The sequence below is a fragment of the Podarcis raffonei genome, chromosome 5 (genome assembly GCF_027172205.1).
Source record: "Podarcis raffonei isolate rPodRaf1 chromosome 5, rPodRaf1.pri, whole genome shotgun sequence".
Taxonomy (NCBI): Eukaryota; Metazoa; Chordata; class Lepidosauria; order Squamata; family Lacertidae; genus Podarcis; species Podarcis raffonei.
The window spans coordinates 96,591,111-96,612,815 of NC_070606.1; the positions used below are offsets into that span (position 1 = coordinate 96,591,111).

Consider the following 21,705-nt stretch of genomic DNA (forward strand, 5'->3'; position numbering starts at 1 on the left):
ATTCCAGGTTGCTGTCTACAAAATGACACAGGAAGCAGCATGGAATTAACCATGGCAGGTGTTCAAAACCTGGGCTATCATGGTATCTGTGATAAAGCAACAAAGAGTCTCGCAGCACTTAATAAACACATTTATTATGGCACAAGCTTTTATGAACCTCAGCCCACTTCCGTCGGGTTCACGAAGTGTGATCTCCACAAAACGGTTCCCAAAGAGTCAGGATAACATTTCAAGAGACATACTAGGAACAATTAGATTTAATACTGTCAATAAGTAAATGCAAAGGAACCAATCCCTACTGAGTTGTATAAAACACTACGAATAAACTAACCTAATTTAGTCACTTAAAAATGAACAGGAGAGAGAAGAATGCCTAACAAAGAAATAAAATGGCAGCATAAGAATTGGGGGAGGCCGAGAATTGTCATTCCAAAAAAGTTCGGTGCAATTAACCCGCAAGCATTGGATGGAAGCCACACCTGTCACCTGTGGCTGCCTTTCCTCCCAGCTCCCACCTGGGTTTTCGCTCTCAGCCACTTCTCCATCTCTCACCTGGAGAGAGGGAGAAGATGGCCATTCATTGATTCTTTCCGGGAGGCTTCTCCTGGTACAAGCTGAAGTTCACCTGAGCAACAGGTAATTAAGGTTGAGGGTGGCAGCTTTAAGAAGCTTGCGAGCCACTGCTGGCAACGAGAATGGATGACATGGGCTCTTCCAACAGCTCCCCTTCTGGCCCACCCAGCTGCTCCTGGAAGGAAATCGCAGCCAGGTTGGGTTAGCGTGGAATTGCGAGGATCCTGTACGGGTGCGGCTGACAGGTACCTACATTAATGGCTTCCATGTTGACTTCCTTTTCTGCATCTGGAAGGTGGAACTTGAAGGCACGCAGCAGGTTAGCGAAGAAGATGAAGAGCTCAATCCTTGCCAAAGGTTCTCCCACGCAGGACCGGCGCCCTGCAGGAGAATCGAAGGAACAGAATTGCTTCCATGAAATAAAGAAACAATTCCAAGCCCTCGCCTACTGTGTTGGTCATGCTCATTTGATGTTACCCAATTATCATCAAATGTGGTCTGTGTAACTCGGAAGCCGCTGAGACCATATAACACCAGTCCTGAAAGGCCTACATTGGCTGCCAGTACGTTTCTGAGCACAATTCAAAGTGTTGGTGCTGACCTTGAAAGCCCTAAACGGCCTTGGCCCAGTATACCTGAAGGAGCATCTCCACCCCCATCGTTCTGCCCAGATGCTGAGGTCCAGCGCCAAGGGCCTTCTGGTAGTTCCCTCACTGCGAGAAGCGAGGTTACAGGAAACCAGGCAGAGGGCCTTCTCGGTAGTGGCACCCGCCCTGTGGAACACCCATCAGATGTCAAGGAAATAAACAACCATCCGACTTTTAGAAGACATCTGAACGCAGCCCTGATCAGGGAAGTTTTTAATGTTTGAAGTTTTATTGTGCTTTTAATTTTATGTTGGGAGCCACCCAGAGTGGCTGGGGAAACCCAGCCAGATGGGCGGGATATAAATAAATTATTATTATTATTATTATTATTATTATTATTATTACCACCACCACCATCACGGTAATGGGATTTCACCATTAAATCTGCATCCTGGGAAGGAGAAGGAGTAGGTTCTTTACCTGTCGAAAAAGGCAAGAAGGCTTTATTGCTCGCAAACTGGCCAAACGAGTCGAGGAAGTGCCCCGGGTTGAAGGTCCAGGGGGTCTCCCAGTATCCTGGATCATACAGCGCCGAGTGGAGGTTGGGCAGCACCAGAGTCCCCTGCGCAAAAGGGAGAAGGAGAGAATTACTTCGGATGAGTCTGCAAATTAATTGTTGCCATCAGATCATCCTTGTTAGTTCTTTCTAGAAATAATTTTACTGTTTTATCCTTTTTTTACCTTGGATCTCGAACAAATTGGCTCCCGAACAATCGAAACCCAGAAGTGAGTGTTCTGGTTTTTAACGATTTTTGGAAGCTGAACGTCTGACCGGGCCTCCACGGCTTTTGACTGGCAGCAGGAGCTTCCTTCAGCCAATCAGAAGCTGTGCTTTGGTTTCTGAACATTCTGGAAGTCGAACAGACTTCCGGATCGCTTTCCGTTCAGCTTCCAAGGTAGGACTGTACTGCTTTTAAAAAATAAGAAAAATCGAACAGCGTATGAATTCTATGAAATAAATAAATAAGCAAAATAAAAACAAATGAGAAACATGATTCAAAATTGTGTGAAACGACTGATGGGCAAACCTTTTTGCAAGACGGGGCCTTGTCTGCCCTCCATGTAATCAAATAAACAGGCTGCCTGGAGGAACCCAAAGCATCCCAGCTCCTGACTGGTGCCAGTAATGGTCACAATGATGATTATATTTATTGTATGTTTATTCATACCCCGCCTTTCTGCCTGTGCTGCCTTTGCGGGAAGGAGCATCGTGTACCTTTTTAAGGGGGAAGCCCAGCAAAGTAATGTCCTCCAAGCATTTCCGGAAAGGCCCAGTGATGGACACATTGCAATGGCGCATCACCTCATGAAGTACAGCATTGGTGTAGGGCACTTTAATTCGGTCCTCGTAAGTGATGACGTGGGAAGGTCTCAGAACAGCGTCTATTTCCTCATGGATTTTCTCTGCAGATAAATAATTCCCTTAATGGATGCCAGCAGAATTCTTCTTACTTGTTAGTCTTCATTTCCTCATACCATCTCATTGATTTTTAAATTTTTTTTATTATTTTTTAAATGCTTGTTATTGAGTTTTCTTTAACATAAACAAAATAAATACTCATATCTCTACATATTTTCTAAATGCTCCATCGCGCATGGACTTCCCTCCCTCCCCTCAACAGGTTTTCATATTAAATTTTCTCTTTTTTCGCAGATTCTTAATAGCATTCTATACATGTCACAAAATTTATTTTAATCCTACTACAGTCTTTAAACTTCTACAGTTATTACCTATATATTCGACAAATTTACTCCATTCATTTTTGAACTTTGTTTCCTCTTGGTTACGGATCCTGTGGGTCAGTTTTGCTAATTCTACATATTCAACCATTTTTGTCTGCCACTCCACTAGTGTTGGCATTTCCTGAGTTTTCCATTTTTGGGCTACTAAGATTCTGGCGGCAGTCGTAGCATACATAAACCATCTCTGATCTGCTTTTCTTAATTCATCTATCAATCCCAGCAAAAAGGCTTCTGGTTTTTTTGGGAAGGTATATTTAAACAGTTTTTTCAATTCGTTATAAATCATATCCCAACATTTTTTCATTTTTTCACATGTCCATGACATGTGAAAAAACTCCGTCTTTCATTTTACATTTTTTATTTTATTTTATTTTATTTTTAAGGGTGGAGGACCTGTGGACCTCGTGATGGTCCTGGACTACAACTCCCATGATTCCTGCCCATTGGCCTTGCTGGCTGGCGCTGAAAGGAATTGTAGTTCAGTAACATCTGGAGGGGTCGCAGGTTCCCCATTTCTGCCCTGGACTCTTTGGATTTCAGGCATATGGAAAATAGGCAGTCATAAGGTCATAAGGTTGATTCCTTTATTTCAACAAGTTATATATTGATTCACACACCCCTGGAATGTGCCTGGAGGTGCCTGGCGGGAGGAGAACATTCCATTGCTCAATGTGAGCATCTTAGCACTAAACTCAATTCCACAAACTGAATTACAAAATACAAAGCCAGTTCAAATTCACCCTAAAACCAGAAATGCCTGTTGGAATAAAAAACACCTGAGGGGTTCAACAGAGAGAGGCCTCTCTGTTCTCAGCCTCTGGAGAGCTCCACAGGATTGGGCCCACAATACTGAACGTGTGAGCCTCAGAGGGCCACTCACTCTGCCACAGACCTCAGTGATCAGGCAGCGATATAGTGAGTTTGTGGTCCTGTGTTACGATATGGATGCAATGCTGCTGCAAAGTGCTAGCTTGAAAGCAAAACATGATGGGAATGTTGGGACTGTCCGTGGGAAACAGAGGGACAGTCATTTCACAGTGCAAAGCACCGGAATTAGCTCAGAGTGTAATATGAGCTGTACAGGAAGTACAGGAAGTGTTAGTCACTAGACTGCTGGAGTTTGAAGGGAGCAGTCATGTTTTTTGTAATGCTGCAGAGACAGGAATAAAGGCATGTAAATACGTTTCTGTCTATCTCTTTCCCCTGCCGGGGGGGGGGGGCAAGAAAGAGGGGGGGTGTTTTTCTCATGCTGAGAAGAATCGCCTATAGCGACCTTGCCTGCGTTTGCTGGGGAATGCAGCCAGGGAGGTCATTGGAACTCAAGCCGGGTGCCTGGGAGGGCTGCCAGCTTCTCCCGATAGAGGCTTGAATTCCAACATCCTGACTCTAAGTTGTTAATGTGCTTTGTAAGTTAATGCAAGGCTGTAGAACATACTGCCCCAGGCCATACCAATATGCTGTGGTCACCACGCTTTTTTACCCTCAAGCTCCTATTTCTTTCACAGCCGCATGGCAGGCAGAATTTCCCCCGGTGCAGAATTTCCCCCGGTAAGGAGACACATCGACAGGGAAGCTACACTGGTTGACTTTCTGCCTGCGGCGGTTCAGCAGGAAGTGAGACCCAACTCTTCAAGGTTCTGCCTAGACCTGTTCACTTGGCTCCTGTTACAGGAGATTCACACCCTTCCTCCAACTCTCTTGATATTTTGCAAAATGCTTTGCAAGTCTGACTCAATTCTCACTGCTCTTTAATCTGGGATTGCACCATTGTCAGCTTGCTTTGTAATTTTAGGAGTTTCACACATGTAGTCGACTGAACGTGCAATTTTGTTATTCTACAGTCATTATTACCTAGTCTATTTGTTGAATGCATTCAATTTTATTTTTAAAATTGCTGTTCAAAGCAAAATCTTTCCATGGCAAAATACAGCATTTAAAACTATATTAACTGTAATGCAACAACATCATAAAAGTATTACCGACCCTCTACTTATGGGTGCTTTCTCTATGGGGCCTTACATTGTATTGAATGTCCCTGGGTGTGTTTCTCCCCCCCCAATTTTATTACTGTATTTTTTGCTCTATAAGACTCACTTTTTCCCTCCTAAAAAGTAAGGGGAAATGTGTGTGCGTCTTATGGAGCGAATGCAGGGTGCGCAGCTATCCCAGAAGCCAGAACAGCAAGAGGGATCGCTGCTTTCGCTGCGCAGCGATCCCTCTTGTTGTTCTGGCTTCTGATATTCAGAATATTTTTTTTCTTGTTTTCCTCCTCCAAAAACTAGGTGCGTCTTATGGTCTGGTGCGTCTTATAGAGCGAAAAATATGGTAGTTTTCCAAATTTATAACAAACATATCAACAAACATGGAATGCATCAAAAAATAAACAAACAAACATAAATCCTAACTGTAATAATTCCACTTTTGTTAACATTGTTGGGTGACTTCCTCAAATCCCCCTGGCTGAGTTTCCATATATATCATTGTAGCTGTTTTCCAAAACTATTTTCACATATAATTTACTTAGACCATTAACATCGTTCTTTTCATTTTAGCTTTTAAAATAGTATTCTACAGCATCACATATTTGAATCCTAGGCCTGCCTGATACTCGCAAGTAATTCTGTTTAAGTTATCTTAACATATTTAGCTAAATAGTCTTTAAATTTCTTCCATTCCTCTTGGTATTCCTCATCCTTCTGGTTGCGGACTCTTCCAGTCAGGTCAGCTAGCTCCCAAAAGTCTATCATTCCTGGGTGTGTTTCTTGCTTTGTTTTAAGCAGCAGCCGGGTGGGCCTAGTCAGGACTGAAACTCTGGCCAGTGGGAATCTGATTTCCCCCCTCCTCCTCTCTCCATGGTCCTGGAAAAAACCTGCCCCCTTGAAGTGGCTGCTGACCCCAGTAGCTGAGTCCCATTCCAATGCAAACAGTGGCTTGGGCAGGGGTCGTTTATGGCAGGAACACAGGGGGAGAAAACTTAGTCTTGCTCTTAATTATGCTCTGCATCAGAGGAACCCAGTGTGGGTGGTACCACCCGCTGGGAGTGGGTGGGGTTACCTAGGGGGCATTAAGAGGCCAGGGGGCAACAGACGGGTGCTGGACCAAGTTAATCAATTTTGTCAAATTAACTAAACTAAACGATTTTCATTGGATTTAGACTAAATGTGCAATGAACTGTACTGCTTTGAATGTTGCTGTGTTGTGCAAACCGCTATTCTGAATCATGCTTTTTACAGGGTCGGGTAGAGGGCAGTGGGAAAGGGTTTATGGAACTACTGCTCTACAACATGTTCTGTTTTAAGCCCAAATCCAGACACGTTCAATGGGATCACACATTTCATGCAATGTGCAGCTTAGGCTGGGTATGTAAGAAGGCACCGTATTCCGTTCTGCCCTGCATTTGGCAAATACAAGATGGACCATATAACAATGACCTCATACCATTCTGAGTACGTGACATGGGTATTCCCATTGCAACACAGTCGTGGATGCTCACCCCCAGCTGATGTTCCTGGGTTGCATGCACAGTCTTGCACCTGCTTACATCTGACTGGGCAACACGGTTCTTGAATCAATATTAGCAACACACTTTGCAATGGCCTCAGCTTCGGCTGTGAGTCCTGGAAGACCAGCTCCCTGCCTTGCAAGCCTTTTTACACCTGGCCAGGGAGGGTGGAGCCCTGACTGATTGACTCCAGCTACAAAAGCTGAGGCTGCTGGACAGACCCTTGGGCCTGGGGGTATTGTTCAGTGGGGGTTGTTGTTGTTATTGCTATTAAATTTTTGTACATCTTTATTTTAGATCATGTTACGATTAATGTGGAAATTGTTCAATTGGGCTGCATACTTCTCGGTGCCTTTTCCTCACATCAAATGTAACACACCCTGTTGTGAGCCACCTTGAGCATGGTTTTAAGTATGGGAAGGCGGATTGCAAATAAAATGATGCAGATGATGATGATGAGTGACTCACCTTGAACATCTGGATATTTTAACAGGTAAAGCAATCCCCAGTACAGGATAGTCGTGGTGCTCACAGTCCCTCCAATCAAGAGGTCAACTACAGTTTGAACCAAGTTGTCTTCATTGAAAGTGGATGTTGGCTCATCTTTGCTCTGTGGGCAGAATGCACAAAAGCTTAGTGGATCCCTGTCCACCAGGAGCTGCTTGTGAAGTTCCCTTGGCCTTTTTGGCCAGCCAGGCTTGGAGGCAGAGCCAGGTCATGAGTCAAAGATTCAGTTGCCAGCGATTCAGTTGCTGAGCAGCCAGGGCTCCCAAAACGCTCCTTTTTCTCTGCAGATACTTATACCCCACTTCCAGTCTATCTCTGCCCCCCAGAAACCTGGGGGAAGCTTTCCAAATAATGAGCTGCAACATTCGGAAGAGTAAGCACAAAGCTATATTTATTGGATATTTTCAGATTCTTGCGTCAACTTTTTTTCTCTCTTGGCTGCTTCAAAATTGATTTTACCGCTGCTGTGCTTAGGCTGGTTTGTAGACAGGGCCAGCTCAAAGACATTTTGGCACCTGTGGTGAACCACAAAATGGCGGGGCTTCCCCACCAGGAAAGAACAGGGAGTGAAGATCCACATCAGAAACAGAGGGCAGAATCAAATCAACCTGACCCGATGGTTGAATTGGGAATCTGGGGGAAAGGGGCCCACCCGTGCCAGGTGGATGCAGACCCCAGGAGACCCCTGAGGGCAGCCCCTGCCATTTCCTTCCTAGGGGAGGAAGGAGACCAGCAGACCCTCCTATTCACCAAGAGGCTGCTGTTGAGGTGGTATTGTGGGGTGTGTGTGTGTGCTGTGGGGAAGGCAGATCCGGCCTCCAAGGGGTGTCCCGTAGCCGTTGCTACAAGTGAGGCATCCCTTGAAGGCTGGATCTGCTGCCACTGTCGGTCGTCCCACCTGAGGCAATCGCTTTATCTTGCCTCATATGGACCAGCCCTGTTTGTAGATAGTTTGACTTCGGCTGCTTTCTATTGTTGCTAACTAGTTTTGGACTCTGGACTGCATTTGGCACTGAGTTTTAAACCGCCCAGAGGACTTCTGACGTTCTGTGAGTGGCATATAAATGCAATTCATCAATACGGAGGTGGTACATTTAGGGCCCATTCAGCCTCAGTCAGGTCCTCGTGGGCCTTGCTAGCATGATTTCCAGAGTACACTGGTACCACTGGTTACAGAAGCTTAAGGTTACAGACTCCGCTAACCCAGAAATAGTGCTTCAGGTTAAGAACTTTGCTTCAGGATGAGAACAGAAATCGTGCTCCGGCGGCGTGGCAGCAGTGGGAGGCCCCATTAGCTAAAGTGGTACCTCAGGTTAAGAACAGTTTCAGGTTAAGAACGGACCTCCAGAACAAATTAAGTTCTTAACCCGAGGTACCACTGTAGTAGGGATTCCATCCCTAATTTCCAGGGAATTCTGGGAATTGTAGTTCTGTGAAGGGAATGGGGGCCTCTGAGCAACTGTCAGGATCCTTAACAAACCACAGCTCCCAGGGGAATCTGCGGCTGCTTAAAGCAGTATCATATTGCTTTAAATAAATAAATAAAAATTAAAAAATTGTCCAGTAGCACCTTAGAGACCAACTATGGTAAGTTTGTTCTGGGTATAAGTTTTTGTCTGCATGCACATTTCTTCAGATAGTGCTTTAAATGTTTGGTCTGAATGTGCCCTAAAGCTGGCTGGCTGTGGGTGAAGCAACATCAGAGCCCGGCTTGTTCTTAGTAGCCAAGCTGAGCCCAGGCCAAGGCCGCTTTGCCTCAGGAGGACAGGCATGGTGATGAAGCTGGACAGAAGCCATGTTCTTACCTTTGCCATTTGGTCCAGGTAGAGGTCAATGAGATCCTCTGGTTCTTGACCTTCCTTCCATCTTTCCTGGTGGCTTTGGACCTCATCCTTCACAAAGGCATGGAGGAAGTTGTTGTATTCAAACGCTTGTTGATGCGACCCTTGTAGGCGGCGCATAATCCGCGGGAAAACATTATATACCTGTGGCAACAAAGGAAAATGCAGGTGAGGAGGAGTGTCATGAAATTAATTCTGAATGAGCCAAAAACCGGTTCTGAGAGAACCTTAATGTGCTGGAAAGGGGAGGCAGGCCATTTCTCAGAAGAATGCAATGTCTCTGCAAAGGATGCAGATTGATCTTGCAAAAGAATAAAAAGGAAGGCAGCAGCTGGTCGTGCCAAACCCAAAAAATAGGTGGTGTTTTGCAGCATGCACTGTGTGGGGTGAGAACACAAGGACCCTGAGCGGAAAGGTCCCTGTTTTCACTTAATTTGAGGAAGCGTAACGGAAAACGGCTTTCAAGAGGACAAGAGCAGGAAGAGAAGGAAGCTCACCCCACCCCTGAAAGAAGCCGGAATGAAGACGATCAAATAGGTGGCTTTTATCAATCGGTTGAAAGAGTCGTCCTCACTGGCGAAGCGATGCCCAAACAGCAAGGAGCAGATGACGTTGGCCACAGCGTGGTTTATGGGGGTCTGGGGGTCAAAGGCTAAACCTGTGAATGCAGGAAGTATTAGTGGCATGGTACCACACTCAGGGGCGCAGGTGGCGCTGTGGGTTAAACCACAGAGCCTAGGACTTGCCGATCAGAAGGTCGGCAGTTCGAATCCCCATGACAGGGTGAGCTCCCGTTGCTCGGTCCCTGCTCCTGCCAACCTAGCAGTTCGAAAGCACGTCAAAGTGCAAGTAGATAAATAGGTACCGCTGTGGCGGAAAGGTAAACAGTGTTTCCGTGCGCTGCTCTGGTTCGCCAGAAGCGGCTTAGTCATGGTGGCCACATGACCCGGAAGCTGTACGCCGGCTCCCTTGGCCAATAAAGCAAGATGAGCGCCGCAACCCCAGAGTTGGTCACGACTGGACCTAATGGTGAGGGGTCACTTTACCTTTACACACACTCACACACCATCGCCAATGAATTAATGTAGGGTATTCTTTTCCTTTTTCTTCCCCTCCTGCTGATACATTCTAGTCCCCCCCTTTGTATCAATATGTTCAATGTTGTTTGTCTTTTGCATTTTTTTAAAAAAACAATAAAGTTTCTTTTTAAAAAAGCAGTAAAAAACATTTACAACCGGAAACGCCTTCACCGGGCACCTAAAAAGATTGTCATGTTGGCACTAGGCAGACACCTCTGGGGTGCCAACACTGAAAAGGCCCTCTCTCTTGTAGCAAACCTCATTTGTGTCATTTTGTCCACACTCCGCTTTGCATTCATATGTTGCACAACTGGCAGAAGATGAGTTCACAGCCACAAAACAAATCTGCTCAAGGTATTGGGCAGGGACTTACCGGTATCTCATCTCAAGTTAAAAGACAATTGAATCACTTGGAAACAGATGCTGTGCAGGGCAAGCGCTGCAAGGAAGCTGTGTCCACCTATTTACAAGATAAGCAGTTATTTTGGCAAGTGCATCAGCCGTGAGATGAATTCCAGAGTGATGGGGCTGTACCCTTTCATTTCTTCACAGTTGTCTTCTGAGTGCCTTTGCAACAAGGAACCCCAGATCATGTGTCGTGTGGAGAGGGCTATCATAATCAAAAACTGAAAGCTGCCTGGTCGTTAGTTTACCTTCCTTGCTTGTCACTGCCATTAGGAGTTGGTGGGCTTCGTTGTGAATTCTGTGTTCCAGGTGCTTCTTCCCCACCCCAAGGCTTCTTAGTGCCATCATAGCAAAGTATTTCTGCTGCTTCCAGTTATGGTTGTTCGTAGGATAAATGCCTGTGTGATACAAAAGAAAATCCTGTCAAGCAGTGCAGCTGTAACACGACGGGTGACAATATATTTTGCCCTCCACAATAATGTTGGCAATGACAGATTCTTTCAACTGCATTTATCCATTGCAGCTAAAGAGATAAAGATGTGCCTTGAAGGCTGGCAAATTAACTATGGCACAAGCCTGTCTTTGCTAACCTGGGTCTCTCCAGGTGGCTTGGATGGGCTGGTGGGAGTTGTCATCCAAAACATCTGGGGAGGACCAGACTGACAAAGGCCGGTGTGAGCTTTCTAGACCACAGTCCACTTTGTAAGATGCACAAAGTGATATCCTCAGCTACTGGCAGGATGGGAAGCAGTGAGGTCAGAGGGAAATGCATTGCAGAAGGTACAGACTGTGACAATTAAGTTATTAGGCAGTCACAAAGAAATTTGAATGGTAGATTCTTTGTAATGCTACATGACAACTCAGTTTTGGCACCTCTCCATTGCCATTCTAAGAGAACAAGGGAAGTGTTCATGGTGATTTCTGGCACTTCTTTTTTTCTAGAAAAATAGCATTGTATGTGTGTGTTTATAATAAATACTCCGCACGGATAGTGCTCAAACCTGTAAAGGTTAACATCTATTCTATTCATAAAAGCATTAAAGGAAACAGTTTATTTTAATATCCCTGAAACAGGACTCCATATTCCTGACTCATGTTGTTTATATCCATCTATCTATCTATCTATCATCTATCTATCTATCATCTATCTATCTATCTATCTATCATCTATCTATCTATCATCTATCTATCTATCTATCTATCTATCTATCTATCTATCATCATCTATCATCTATCTATCTATCATCTATCTATCTATCTATCTATCTATCTATCTATCTATCTATCTATCATCTATCTATCATCTACAGTGGTACCTCGGGTTAAGTACTTAATTTGTTCCAGAGGTCCGTACTTAACCTGAAACTGTTCTTAACCTGAAGCACCACTTTAGCTAATGGGGCCTCCTGCTGCCACTGCGCCGCCGGAGCACGATTTCTGTTCTCATCCTGAAGCAAAGTTCTTAACCTGAAGCACTATTTCTGGGTTAGCGGAGTCTGTAACCTGAAGCGTATGTAACCTGAGGTACCACTGTATCTATCTATCTATCATCTATCTATCTATCTATCTATCTATCTATCTATCTATCTATCATCATCTATCATCTATCATCATCTATCTATCATCTATCTATCTATCTATCTATCTATCTATCTATCATCTATCTATATCTATCTATCTATCTATCTATCTATCTATCTATCTATCTATCTATCTATCTATCATCTATCTATCTATCTATCATCTATCTATCTATCTATCATCTATCTATCTATCACCTATCTATCTATCTATCATCTATCTATCATCTATCATCTATCTATCTATCTATCTATCTATCTATCTATCTATCTATCTATCTATCATCTATCTATCTACCTCTTGCATACTAAGAAAGAGATGGGGTGAGGACCAAAACTGAAATTGGACCTCAGTTGGCAGGAAGAATTTAAGAGCTTCAGCTCTGCAGTATCTCTGTGCCAGCAGTTTACCAGATTTCTTCTTGTCACCTGTTTGTTCAAGGCATCAGAAGGACACCAAAGATCTGCTTTAGTCTAAATTCCAAGAAAAGAATAATATCGGTGTTTACCTTTTTCGCCCATCAGATCCTTATAGAAAGGTGAGAGCGCTCTTCCCGCAGTCTCTTCCGAGTGAGTGACAAGGCACTCTTTCACTGCCTTGTATCCATTCAGCACGACAAAAGGCATGGTTCCCGCCCAGACGGTGTAGATGTCTCCATAGATGTTTGCTAACTAGAAAGTTCATTATCATTATTTTTTTTAAAAGCAAGAATATAAGATGATCCCTACTGGATCAGGCCAATGGCCCATCTAGTCCGGCATCCTGTTCTCACAATGGCCAACCAGATGTAAACAGGAAACCCAGAAGCAGGCTCTGAACACAAGAACAACTCTCCCCTCCTGCCGTTTCCAGCAGCTGCTGTTCAGAAACAGTACAGTCTCCAGACGTGGAGGCAGAGCATAGCCATCCTGGCTAGCAGCCACTGATAGCCCTCTCCTCCTCCATGAATTTGCCCAGTCCTCTTTTAAAGCCACGCAGGTTGGTGACCATCACTGCCTCCTGTGGCAAGGAGTTCTATAGTTTAGCTATGCACAGTGTGGTTAAAAATTGGTTAAAACCACAGCTGAAGAAGTGAGCTGAAAGGAGATTTTCTGGCATTTTTATTTTAGCAAGGGATCAGTAAAGGATTGGGGTCTGGGAATTATGCAGTTCTGTGAACCACAAAGCTCTGAGTTCAGATTTTGCCTTGACTGTGAAAATATTTGGAGACTACTTTCTTATGGACACTGACCTGCCTTAGAGGACTGTTATGAAGATTACTGAGGTCAGGAACATGAAGTCCTTTAACCCCAAATCTCTGCAGGGTTGTTTACATGCAATGTTCAATGAAGGTACAATCTGTGTACCTTGTGCACAAATATTTGAGCTCTACAGTCGTCTAGTTGGTTGCTATAGTTGAGCCTCAGAACCATAGAGTTGGAAGAGACCCTGAGGATCATCTGCAATCCCCTGCAATGCAGGAATATGCAGCTGTCCTGTAGGGGGATCAACTCTGCGACCTCGGCATTACCAGCACCACGCTCTAACCAACTGGGCTATACAGCAAAAAGGAAGTTGGCAGCAGTGGGACAAATCAAGAAATGTACAACCTTTCACACAAATTCTTATACATATGTGATAACAACTTCTACTTGTCTGCAGTGCAATGTGGTAAACAAGACTGGGAGCAGCTAGTATGTACAACGTGGAGTGGAGAAGTCGCAGCTAGAGGAAGGGGTGCCAGCCCTACCATGAGGCATATTGGCCTTCTGTGAAATGGGCATATCCCATCCCTGCTGCCACATGACCACAACCCTGGAGCAGGCCTGCCCTTCCTGGCTGCTACTTCTGCTCTGGTCCCTGATGCTGGCAGCTATCTGGTTGGGCACTCCAGGACTAAGCCAGTATCCTGCTTGGTTGGGTGTGCCACAGCTGGCTCCTTGCTGAGTCATGGAGCACCAATGGTGGGCCTTCTCCCTCAAGAACTGCAGTACTTTTAGAGAGAGCCTCGGGTGCTGGCATCTGCCCTGCCAGGTTCTCCATGACTGCTGGCATTCAGAAGACCAGATCAGGCTGGCTGCCCACAGGCTGCGGCCCGGCAATATGGGGAGACACCTTGCATAGGGCTTCCCAAAAGTCTTGCCTAGCAAAGTCTCCTGGTGAACTGCAGTGTGACTTTGGCGACTGTGCTGCCTGTGGCTGATGTGAGTCGTAGTCCAAAACAACAGGTTGGTAAAGGCACAATTTGAACGTTTAAAATTGCTCCTAAAGAAGGAACCAGTGTTCTGGAATGTATTGAGCTGTAATCAACCTTTTTTTTTTTTGGTTGGCACTTCTGAGAAGTTTCTCCTGTTTGTATTCTTTGTGTGCACAAATATACAGACTTACGAATGAACAGATGCAAATGCATGCAAATTGACGTGGGCCCAGCCCACCCACCACTAGGGGGAGCACTCCAGCCTGAGGCGCAATGCTGACCATGTACATAGTGCTAAAACTATGGTTTAGCATCGCACCCAAACTGGACTGACTGGCACTAAAGCAGCAGCCAGAAAACGAGTGTGGAGATTACCATCTCTCCTTCCTGGGGAGTTATTTTCTTCCAGACAGAAGACTTCTTTGCCTTTGGAGAGACTTGGGAGCGTCTCGGTAAACAAGTTGCTTTTTAAATAACTTTCTGACTCATGGTGCCTTCTGGGGAGGGCAAAAGATCTCTCCCCCTGCCATGCAGCAGTCAGCTGGGAACCTACTAGGACAGGAGCATAGGAAACTGCCTTCTACTGAGTCAGACCAATGGTCCATCTATCTCAGCATTGTTTACACTGGCTGCCAGTGGCTCTCCAGGGGCCCTGTAACTTTTTGTTTTTATTTTTATTTTTTTACAGAAAATAAAAATCAAGGGACCCCAGATATTTCTTTTCTTTTCTTTTGGGAGATGAAGGATTTCTAATTCAACTTTGCTGGGTTAAAAGAAAATAGTGAATTTGGATAGAAACACGAGGCACCAATAAAATAGGTAAGAGGACTCAGTTTTGCAATCTTCTCTTTCTGTTTCCTCTTCTTAATTATCTTTGTTTTCCCCAGTTTGAAGGTCACTAACTTCGTTCTAAACACACTTTGCTGACCTGATCTAGTCCAATCCTCCTTGAGATGGGGAAGAAATTTGCTTCTTTTCACTCGTTAATATGAAACTCCTGAACACACACTTCATGAAACCATGACGTGAACCGAAACAGTTATCCTTTGAAATTTGCACCTCTCTCAGTTTTGCAATGTGGTTCCCCAGCCAAATATTGTGACCCAGAAATGTGCATATTTGGGGAAAGTGTGCATCGAGATGCATTACATACATTAGCGGACATAACATACAAGAATACATTGGGGAAATTTTGCAGAAAAATGCTGGAGAGGTCTTTCACAAGGACTTTTAAAAAATAGCATGCTTTTGCAGAAATGTGGAAATCTGAACTTAATATCAGAAAACAGAGAAACCAAAATGGACAGGTTTGACTGTCTCTAATCTCTCCCCAGATGTCCTCTGGGGGCTCAGCCAATATCATAGTAGTGATCAAAACGATGCTTAAGTAAGCTCTGGGCAAATGACCCACGTTATCCTGCCTCCGGGCACCATGCCTTTGCCCCCCCTCCGCCCGCCTGCCCACCAGCCACTGCCAATAATTACCTTAGCAAGAATCTCTTTCTTAAGGGAAAAATCCAGGAGCCACAGATTGCCAATAACAGGAAGAGGCATCGGTCCTGGGGGGAAGTGGGTCCGTGCCCATAGCAGCTTCAGAAACTGTATAACGAAGAGAGAGAGGACTGCGAGTAGGAAAAGTCCACTTAGCCCAATCATCCCCCTAAACGTCCCTTTTCATCCTTTGTCCTCGGTCTCTCCTTCAGAAAACCTCCTGGTTCTAATTATTGCTAAGAGATGTGTCTGCAGTCATCTCTCCTGCAGACACATTGCCTCTCTTTCTCTCCCTTCCTTTTTCTTTGGTTTATTATTATTATTATTATTTTAAAAATGGTATTAATGAGTGTAGAGGCCCCCACTATTTGACTAAGCCACACCTACTGTGCACTCTGAGCTCTCACTGGCTCAGCAGCCGGTGATGAGGTCAGCTGGGCAGGTCTGGAGGAAGGAGGGAGGACTCCCAATGAATCTCAGGTAGGGGTGAATGACTCTGGGTCAGTCTTGCTTTCTCCCAGCTTCTCATTTTCCCCATCTTAAATTTAGTTCTTCACAGTTCATGATTTATTTATTTCCTTAACTCCTCATGAAAATTCACCTGCACTTCATCCTGATGCATGCATTTAGTAAATGCTTTTAGAATGCATTTATTTATTTTTATTTTCAATGCAAAATTACAACAAAAATTACAAACATTGAATCCGAAATAAAACAGTGCAAACAAGGGAAGGAAAAAAAAACACAAGAGAAAAAACACACACAAAAAAACAAAAACAAAAACACACATCTACAAATAAAACCATATCGTCATTCTAATCTAGTCATGACATACATATACACATATTGACTTCCTTCCTTTGTTCTAAGGATAGAAAGGATAGAATGCATTTATCATAACGCCTAAAACAGGGGTCCTCAAACTTTTTAAACGGGGGGCCAGTTCACTGTCCCTCAGACTGTCGGGGCCCAGACGGGAAGTTTGGGAGAGTGGGCTGGCGCACTCGTGGGAGCTGGGCACCTCAGAAGCCGGGAGCCTGCAGGAGCTGGTCAAGGGTGGCGCCCACTGCCCAGTGCACCTCTCCAAGGAGCATGGAGACGGAGACAAGGACAAGCTGGTGCCTCACCAGCAGCTGCCACCCCGTGCGGGCGTTTCCGCCCCTTCATCCTCCTGCTCCCCGGAGGTGAAGGCCACCGCCTGGGCCAGCCTCATCATCCTCCACTGTCACATTGGCCACCAATGGGAGCATGTCGGTGGCCCCGCCAAGCCCTAGCCTGGGCCAGCTGTCCTCCAGGAACGCCGCTGCTACCCCCGTCATGGGGACGCAGAGCAGCAGCAGACACAGGAGGACCAGGGCAGCGGCTGCAGCGGGAGGAAGAGGCCAAGTGGCGGCGGCTCCACCAATCAAACGCCGCGCTTGGTTTACCTCAGCGTGGTGCGGGGATGTCTTTGCCAATCAAACACCGCGCCTGGTTTACCTCAGCACGGCACGGTGTTTGATCGGCAGAGACATCCCCGCACTGAGGTAAACCAGGTGCGGCGTTTGATTGGCAGAGCCGCCGCCACTCGGCCTCTTCCTCTCGTCGCCATTGTTGGGAATCTTGGCTTCATGGTGGTTCTTAAATGGCCGGGCGAGCCAGATTTAGAACCCTGGTGGACCTGATCCGGCCCGGGGGCCGTAGTTTGCCAACCCCTGACCTAAAAGATCCACCGTGGCTCCCAGAACATTTCTGAACACAATTCAAAGTGTTGTTGCTGACCTGAAGGAGCATCTCCACCCGCATCGTTCAGCCCCAGAGCTTTTTTTCCATAACCTGAGCTCATTTTCCCCCCCATTCAACTGCCATCCTGTCGAGATCGTCCCTTAATCTGTCATTCATTAAGGTGTGATTTATGAGTATTCTCTGATGCCAAGGCATCTGCCAGGTGACTCACAGAATGGGTTTCCACACCATGCTTTCTGTTTGAGGGGAACAGGAAGATGTCGCTTATGGGAAACTCTCTTGTTGGGAAACCAACATCTTATCAGCGTGTTTGTTTCTCTCTCTCTTCTAGCAAAACAATTATCTAGGTATTCAAAATAAATGCAAGCGATGAAACCATAGCTGTCAACCTTCCCTTTTTTGGTGGGAAATTCCCTTATTCCAGTGCCGTTTCCCGCTGGTATCCCGGATTGTTAGATATCCTGTAGACTAACCCCGGGGACAGGTGAAGCTGCTGATCCCTTATTTTCAAATCTGAAAGTTGACAGCTATGGACGAAAGAGATCTGCACCTGGGAAACGTCGTAGTAACTGAAGCGGAGGACTGGGGTGACCTTTTTTAGTTTCTAATCTGAAAAACAAACCCAAACTTGTGCACTTGATTAACGAAGTCAGCGGTGTGGGAAACAGCTTTTTAAAAAGCGAAATTATGAACCTAGAGGCAGCTTGATCTGCAGATATTAGCAATCGGTGGCACTATCATTTTTACAAATCAAGGTGCTTTTAAAAGCACAGAAACAAGGTAGGCTGTTTCCCTCCCTCCTTTGGCAACACTACTGGAAATCAAGGAAGTGAAGCTCCCTGGACCCAGAAGGGCTTAACTACGACCACTCATTAATGTGCTCCCAATATTTTCTTTGTGCCAAAAAGTTGGCATGTTTTTAATTTGATGCCTTTTTCGGTTGCCATGCATCTGCTTGCCCTCAGAGATAATCTGGGGCGGCCCTTTCATACATGCCTTTGCTTTCTGAGGTGGTGGGCAGGACGTCTGGGAAGGGCCTTTTCCCTGGAGTGTGCGGGATGTGCAGTTTTTTGTGCACTTGGCAGTCAAATTCTCTCTCTCTCTCTCTCTCTCTCTCTCTCTCTCTCTCTCTCGTGTTCCATTCAGCAGCAGATGGCCTGGTGGGGTGGCAGTGCTCACCTGACCTCCCCACAGCTTTATTGCTGCTGCTTACCAGGAAAGAGAAGAGGAGGTCTAAGGTGGATGTGGTGCGTCTACACCATCGGGGCTAATCTGGTGTTCCTGCCAGTGCATATACACTGTGCTGACCTCCCCTGAACCTCCACGTCTTCTTCCCGATAAGCAGAAGCAACACAACTGTCAGGAAGTCAGGTGAGCATCACAACATCCTCTACTGGTTTCATTGTACTTTCCCAGCTCTTTCTTGAATTATATGTTGCACAGATTTCTTTTGTTTAGTCCTAGCTTTTGGGGGGTTTCCATGTTTTACTGCTCCCTCCTATATACCATCTTTTTCGCTCTATAAGACGCACCAGACCACAAGACGCACCTAGTTTTTGGAGGAGGAAAACAAGAAAAAAAATATTCTGAATCTCAGAAAGCAGAACAGCAACAGGGATCTTGCTGTTCTGGCTTCTGGGATAGCTGCACAGCCTGCATTCGCTCCACAAGATGCACACACATTTCTCCTTACTTTTTAGGAGGGAAAAAGTGAGTTTTATAGAGCAAAAATACGGTATATGTAATTTAAGAGGTTGTTTTTCTGTTGACTTTTGGCTTTCTCCTGTTTCTAATATTTTGCTGCAGTTGGAGTACTTCATTTCTCAGAGGAGAAAGGAGGCCTATAACCCCCCAAATGAATGAATAAATCTGCCAAGCACTCAGCTCAGACCCCGACTCCTGCCCATTCGTAGGACCATCCGCAGCTATAAAAAACCCATTAACATACTTCTATCATATCTCATACTCCCATCGGCAGTAGATCCCATTCACGGTAATGAAAGACAGACAATTCACGAAGCTGGGAGCGGAGGGGAACACATTACTGATCTTCCCATTGACAGACTCCTACTGAGGAAGCCCCCAGCCCACATTTTTAAAACCACCTTTTAAACTGCATCCGTAGAGATTGCCTGCAGATGTGAGCTGAGCTGAAGACTCGCTGTACACTATTACAGACCCAAGAGCCCTTGTAAATAAGCGAAATATGAGGCTTCCCACCCCCTGAATTTGGGATCATTTCCAAAGTATAAAACCCTGTCTGTCTGTCTGTCTGTCTGTCAGCTTTTAATTAAGAGAAATACTGCATTGCAACACAGCAACGGTAAAGAATAGTTGCATCATCAGTAAACTGAATATTTGCTGGGGGAAAGACTAGCCACACATTTCCTAGCACTTGGGCTGCCAAGGCTACGCTAAACCAGTTTCACAGAGTTGCGATGAAGTTTGCATAGATTCATGTACATTTTGCTGAGCAAGATTACGGTAAAGTTGTAATAGTAAACATATTGAGACATCTTCTAAATTGTGGTATTAATTATTTAGGCATTTGTCTCATTAAATCAGACCTCTTAATTAGAGTGACAAAGCCATATCAGCCCACATTTTGCATGTTCAAACTTAACAGTATCATGCCCCAAGCTTGGATCTGTAGCATGTACCTATAGCATGTGCCAAATTCCTGAGCTTTTGGATCTCTTTCTTGCACGTTGTGTTGTAACACTCACCCAAGACCAGATCTGGCCTCTTGAGACGTTCAAGAAGTGTTTCCAATCATCTGGTCCTTTTAATTAGAGATGCCAGGGATGGAACAGGAGACCTTCTGCTTATAGAATGTGCTCTACCTAATGCTTTCCGATCCTTCCTAATGTGGAAGAGGCATTTGTAATGCCAATGAGCATTTGGTCCAGTGCAGGATTGCGACCGCACATTGCAAAGCAATTTGAAAGTGCCTTGTCAGGGCTGGCACAACCGTTGGGCAGAGGGAAGCAACTACCTCAGGGCGAAGTTGCTGATGGGTGGCAGCAGTACTGCCTCTGTGGCTGCTCTGCCCCCACTGAACTAGCCAGCAACCCTCAGGTGTGCTGGGAGTGCTGATATCCTGTTGCCAGTGTTGACGTTTGAGTCATTTTGCAGACCAGCCACCTTCTGAACATGGAAGGGGAGGCACCATCTTGTCCTTTGCCTCAGGCAGCAAAATGTCTTGGGCCAGCTCTGTGCCTTGTACATCTTCTCAACAACATACGAATTTGATAGCCATAATAACTGTTGTTGTTTTTGTTACCTGAAGGTAGAAGCAGAACGACTGTAATACAAGGGTCTCCAACCCCACCACTGCCCAGAGCCACTACAGAAGAGCACCCCGGTCAATAGTTTTAAAACCTTCAGAGAGATCAAGGTGATTGAGCAGAGTCACACTCCTCCTGTCAGCAAATGTCATCAGCCAGGGGGATCAAGGCTGTTGTAGTGCCATAAATGGACCTGAAAGCAGAGGGAAATGGGCCCAGATAATTGCCAACCAGCCCCAAAGCTTTTCAAAATGCCGGTTTATACCATCTCTCTCCCTCTCTGGCCCCCTTCCTAAGTAACAACTTGTCAGTGAAACATGTGAGGAATAATCACATTGATTCAATAAAAGCGTTGGACACCCACTGAAATTAGATTTCACTTTGTTGTCTTTAGGGTGTTGCCACCTTTGAACCTTTTACAACATTCAATGTTACAATGCTTTGTGTTGTTAATTCTTACCACAATAGGCAGTTGCCGCTGGGTTTTTCTGAGGAGCCTGTTCTACTAAAATTTCTTAGCTCTTTTATGGCTCAGGGATATTTTACGACGCTTCATGTCATGTCACTGTTATTGTGGGAGAGGCCCCGGGGGTCCTGGGCATAGCTGTCAACTTTTTCCTTTTCTTGCGAGGAATCCTATTCGGAATAAGGAAATTTCCCTTTAAAAAAGGGAAATGTTGACAGCTATGGTCCTGGGGGCATAGTGGAATGGTGGCAAACACTTTCAACAGCCGGCCAGCCAGCCAAGCATCCAGAGAACTTTAGCCAGACTTAAATCAGTGGGAGACATTTATTACATAATGTTGAAACACAACTTTCTCTCTTTAGATCTAGGTCTCTGCTTGGCAGCATGTCTCCAGGGTTTCAGACAGAAGGTCTCTCCTAGCCCTACCTGGGGATTCCAGGAATTGAGCCTCGGTGTCAGGAGTGCGTGCAGGAGCCAGGCCCTGTGACCGGTAGGGCTTCGCAGGACTGGAGCTTTCCTAAGTTTGTTCTCTAGAGGCAAGGTGTGGCCACACAGGTGAGGCTGATTGGTAACTCACAGCACTTGGTGGCAAGAGCTGGGAAGGGATATAAGGTAAGCATTTCCCTTTACGTTCCCTGCCTTGGGCTTCTTGACTCCTTGCTTCCTGACCCTCGGACCCTTG

General features: G+C 45.5%; 1 protein-coding gene across 3 annotated transcripts; it reads right to left on the minus strand.

The window, feature by feature from the left end:
- Positions 1–114: 114 nt before the first annotated feature.
- On the minus strand, positions 115–16,751 carry LOC128414878 (cytochrome P450 2J4-like). Of its 3 annotated transcripts, none has more exons than XM_053390805.1 (9): positions 15,540–15,928; positions 12,387–12,549; positions 10,546–10,695; positions 9,311–9,471; positions 8,778–8,957; positions 6,934–7,075; positions 2,437–2,624; positions 1,641–1,782; positions 115–954 (listed from the first exon to the last, which is right to left on the minus strand). In XM_053390805.1, the coding sequence occupies exons 1-9, from the start codon at positions 15,708–15,710 to the stop codon at positions 776–778; spliced, it is 1,476 nt and encodes a 491-aa protein (XP_053246780.1). In that variant the 5' UTR covers positions 15,711–15,928; the 3' UTR covers positions 115–775. The 3 variants fall into 3 exon arrangements, with proteins under 3 accessions (XP_053246780.1, XP_053246779.1, XP_053246778.1); XM_053390804.1 differs by adding an exon at positions 16,673–16,751 and having other exon boundaries at positions 882–1,782; positions 15,540–15,653; XM_053390803.1 differs by having other exon boundaries at positions 882–1,782; positions 15,540–15,934.
- Between the last annotated feature and the right edge of the window lie 4,954 nt (positions 16,752–21,705).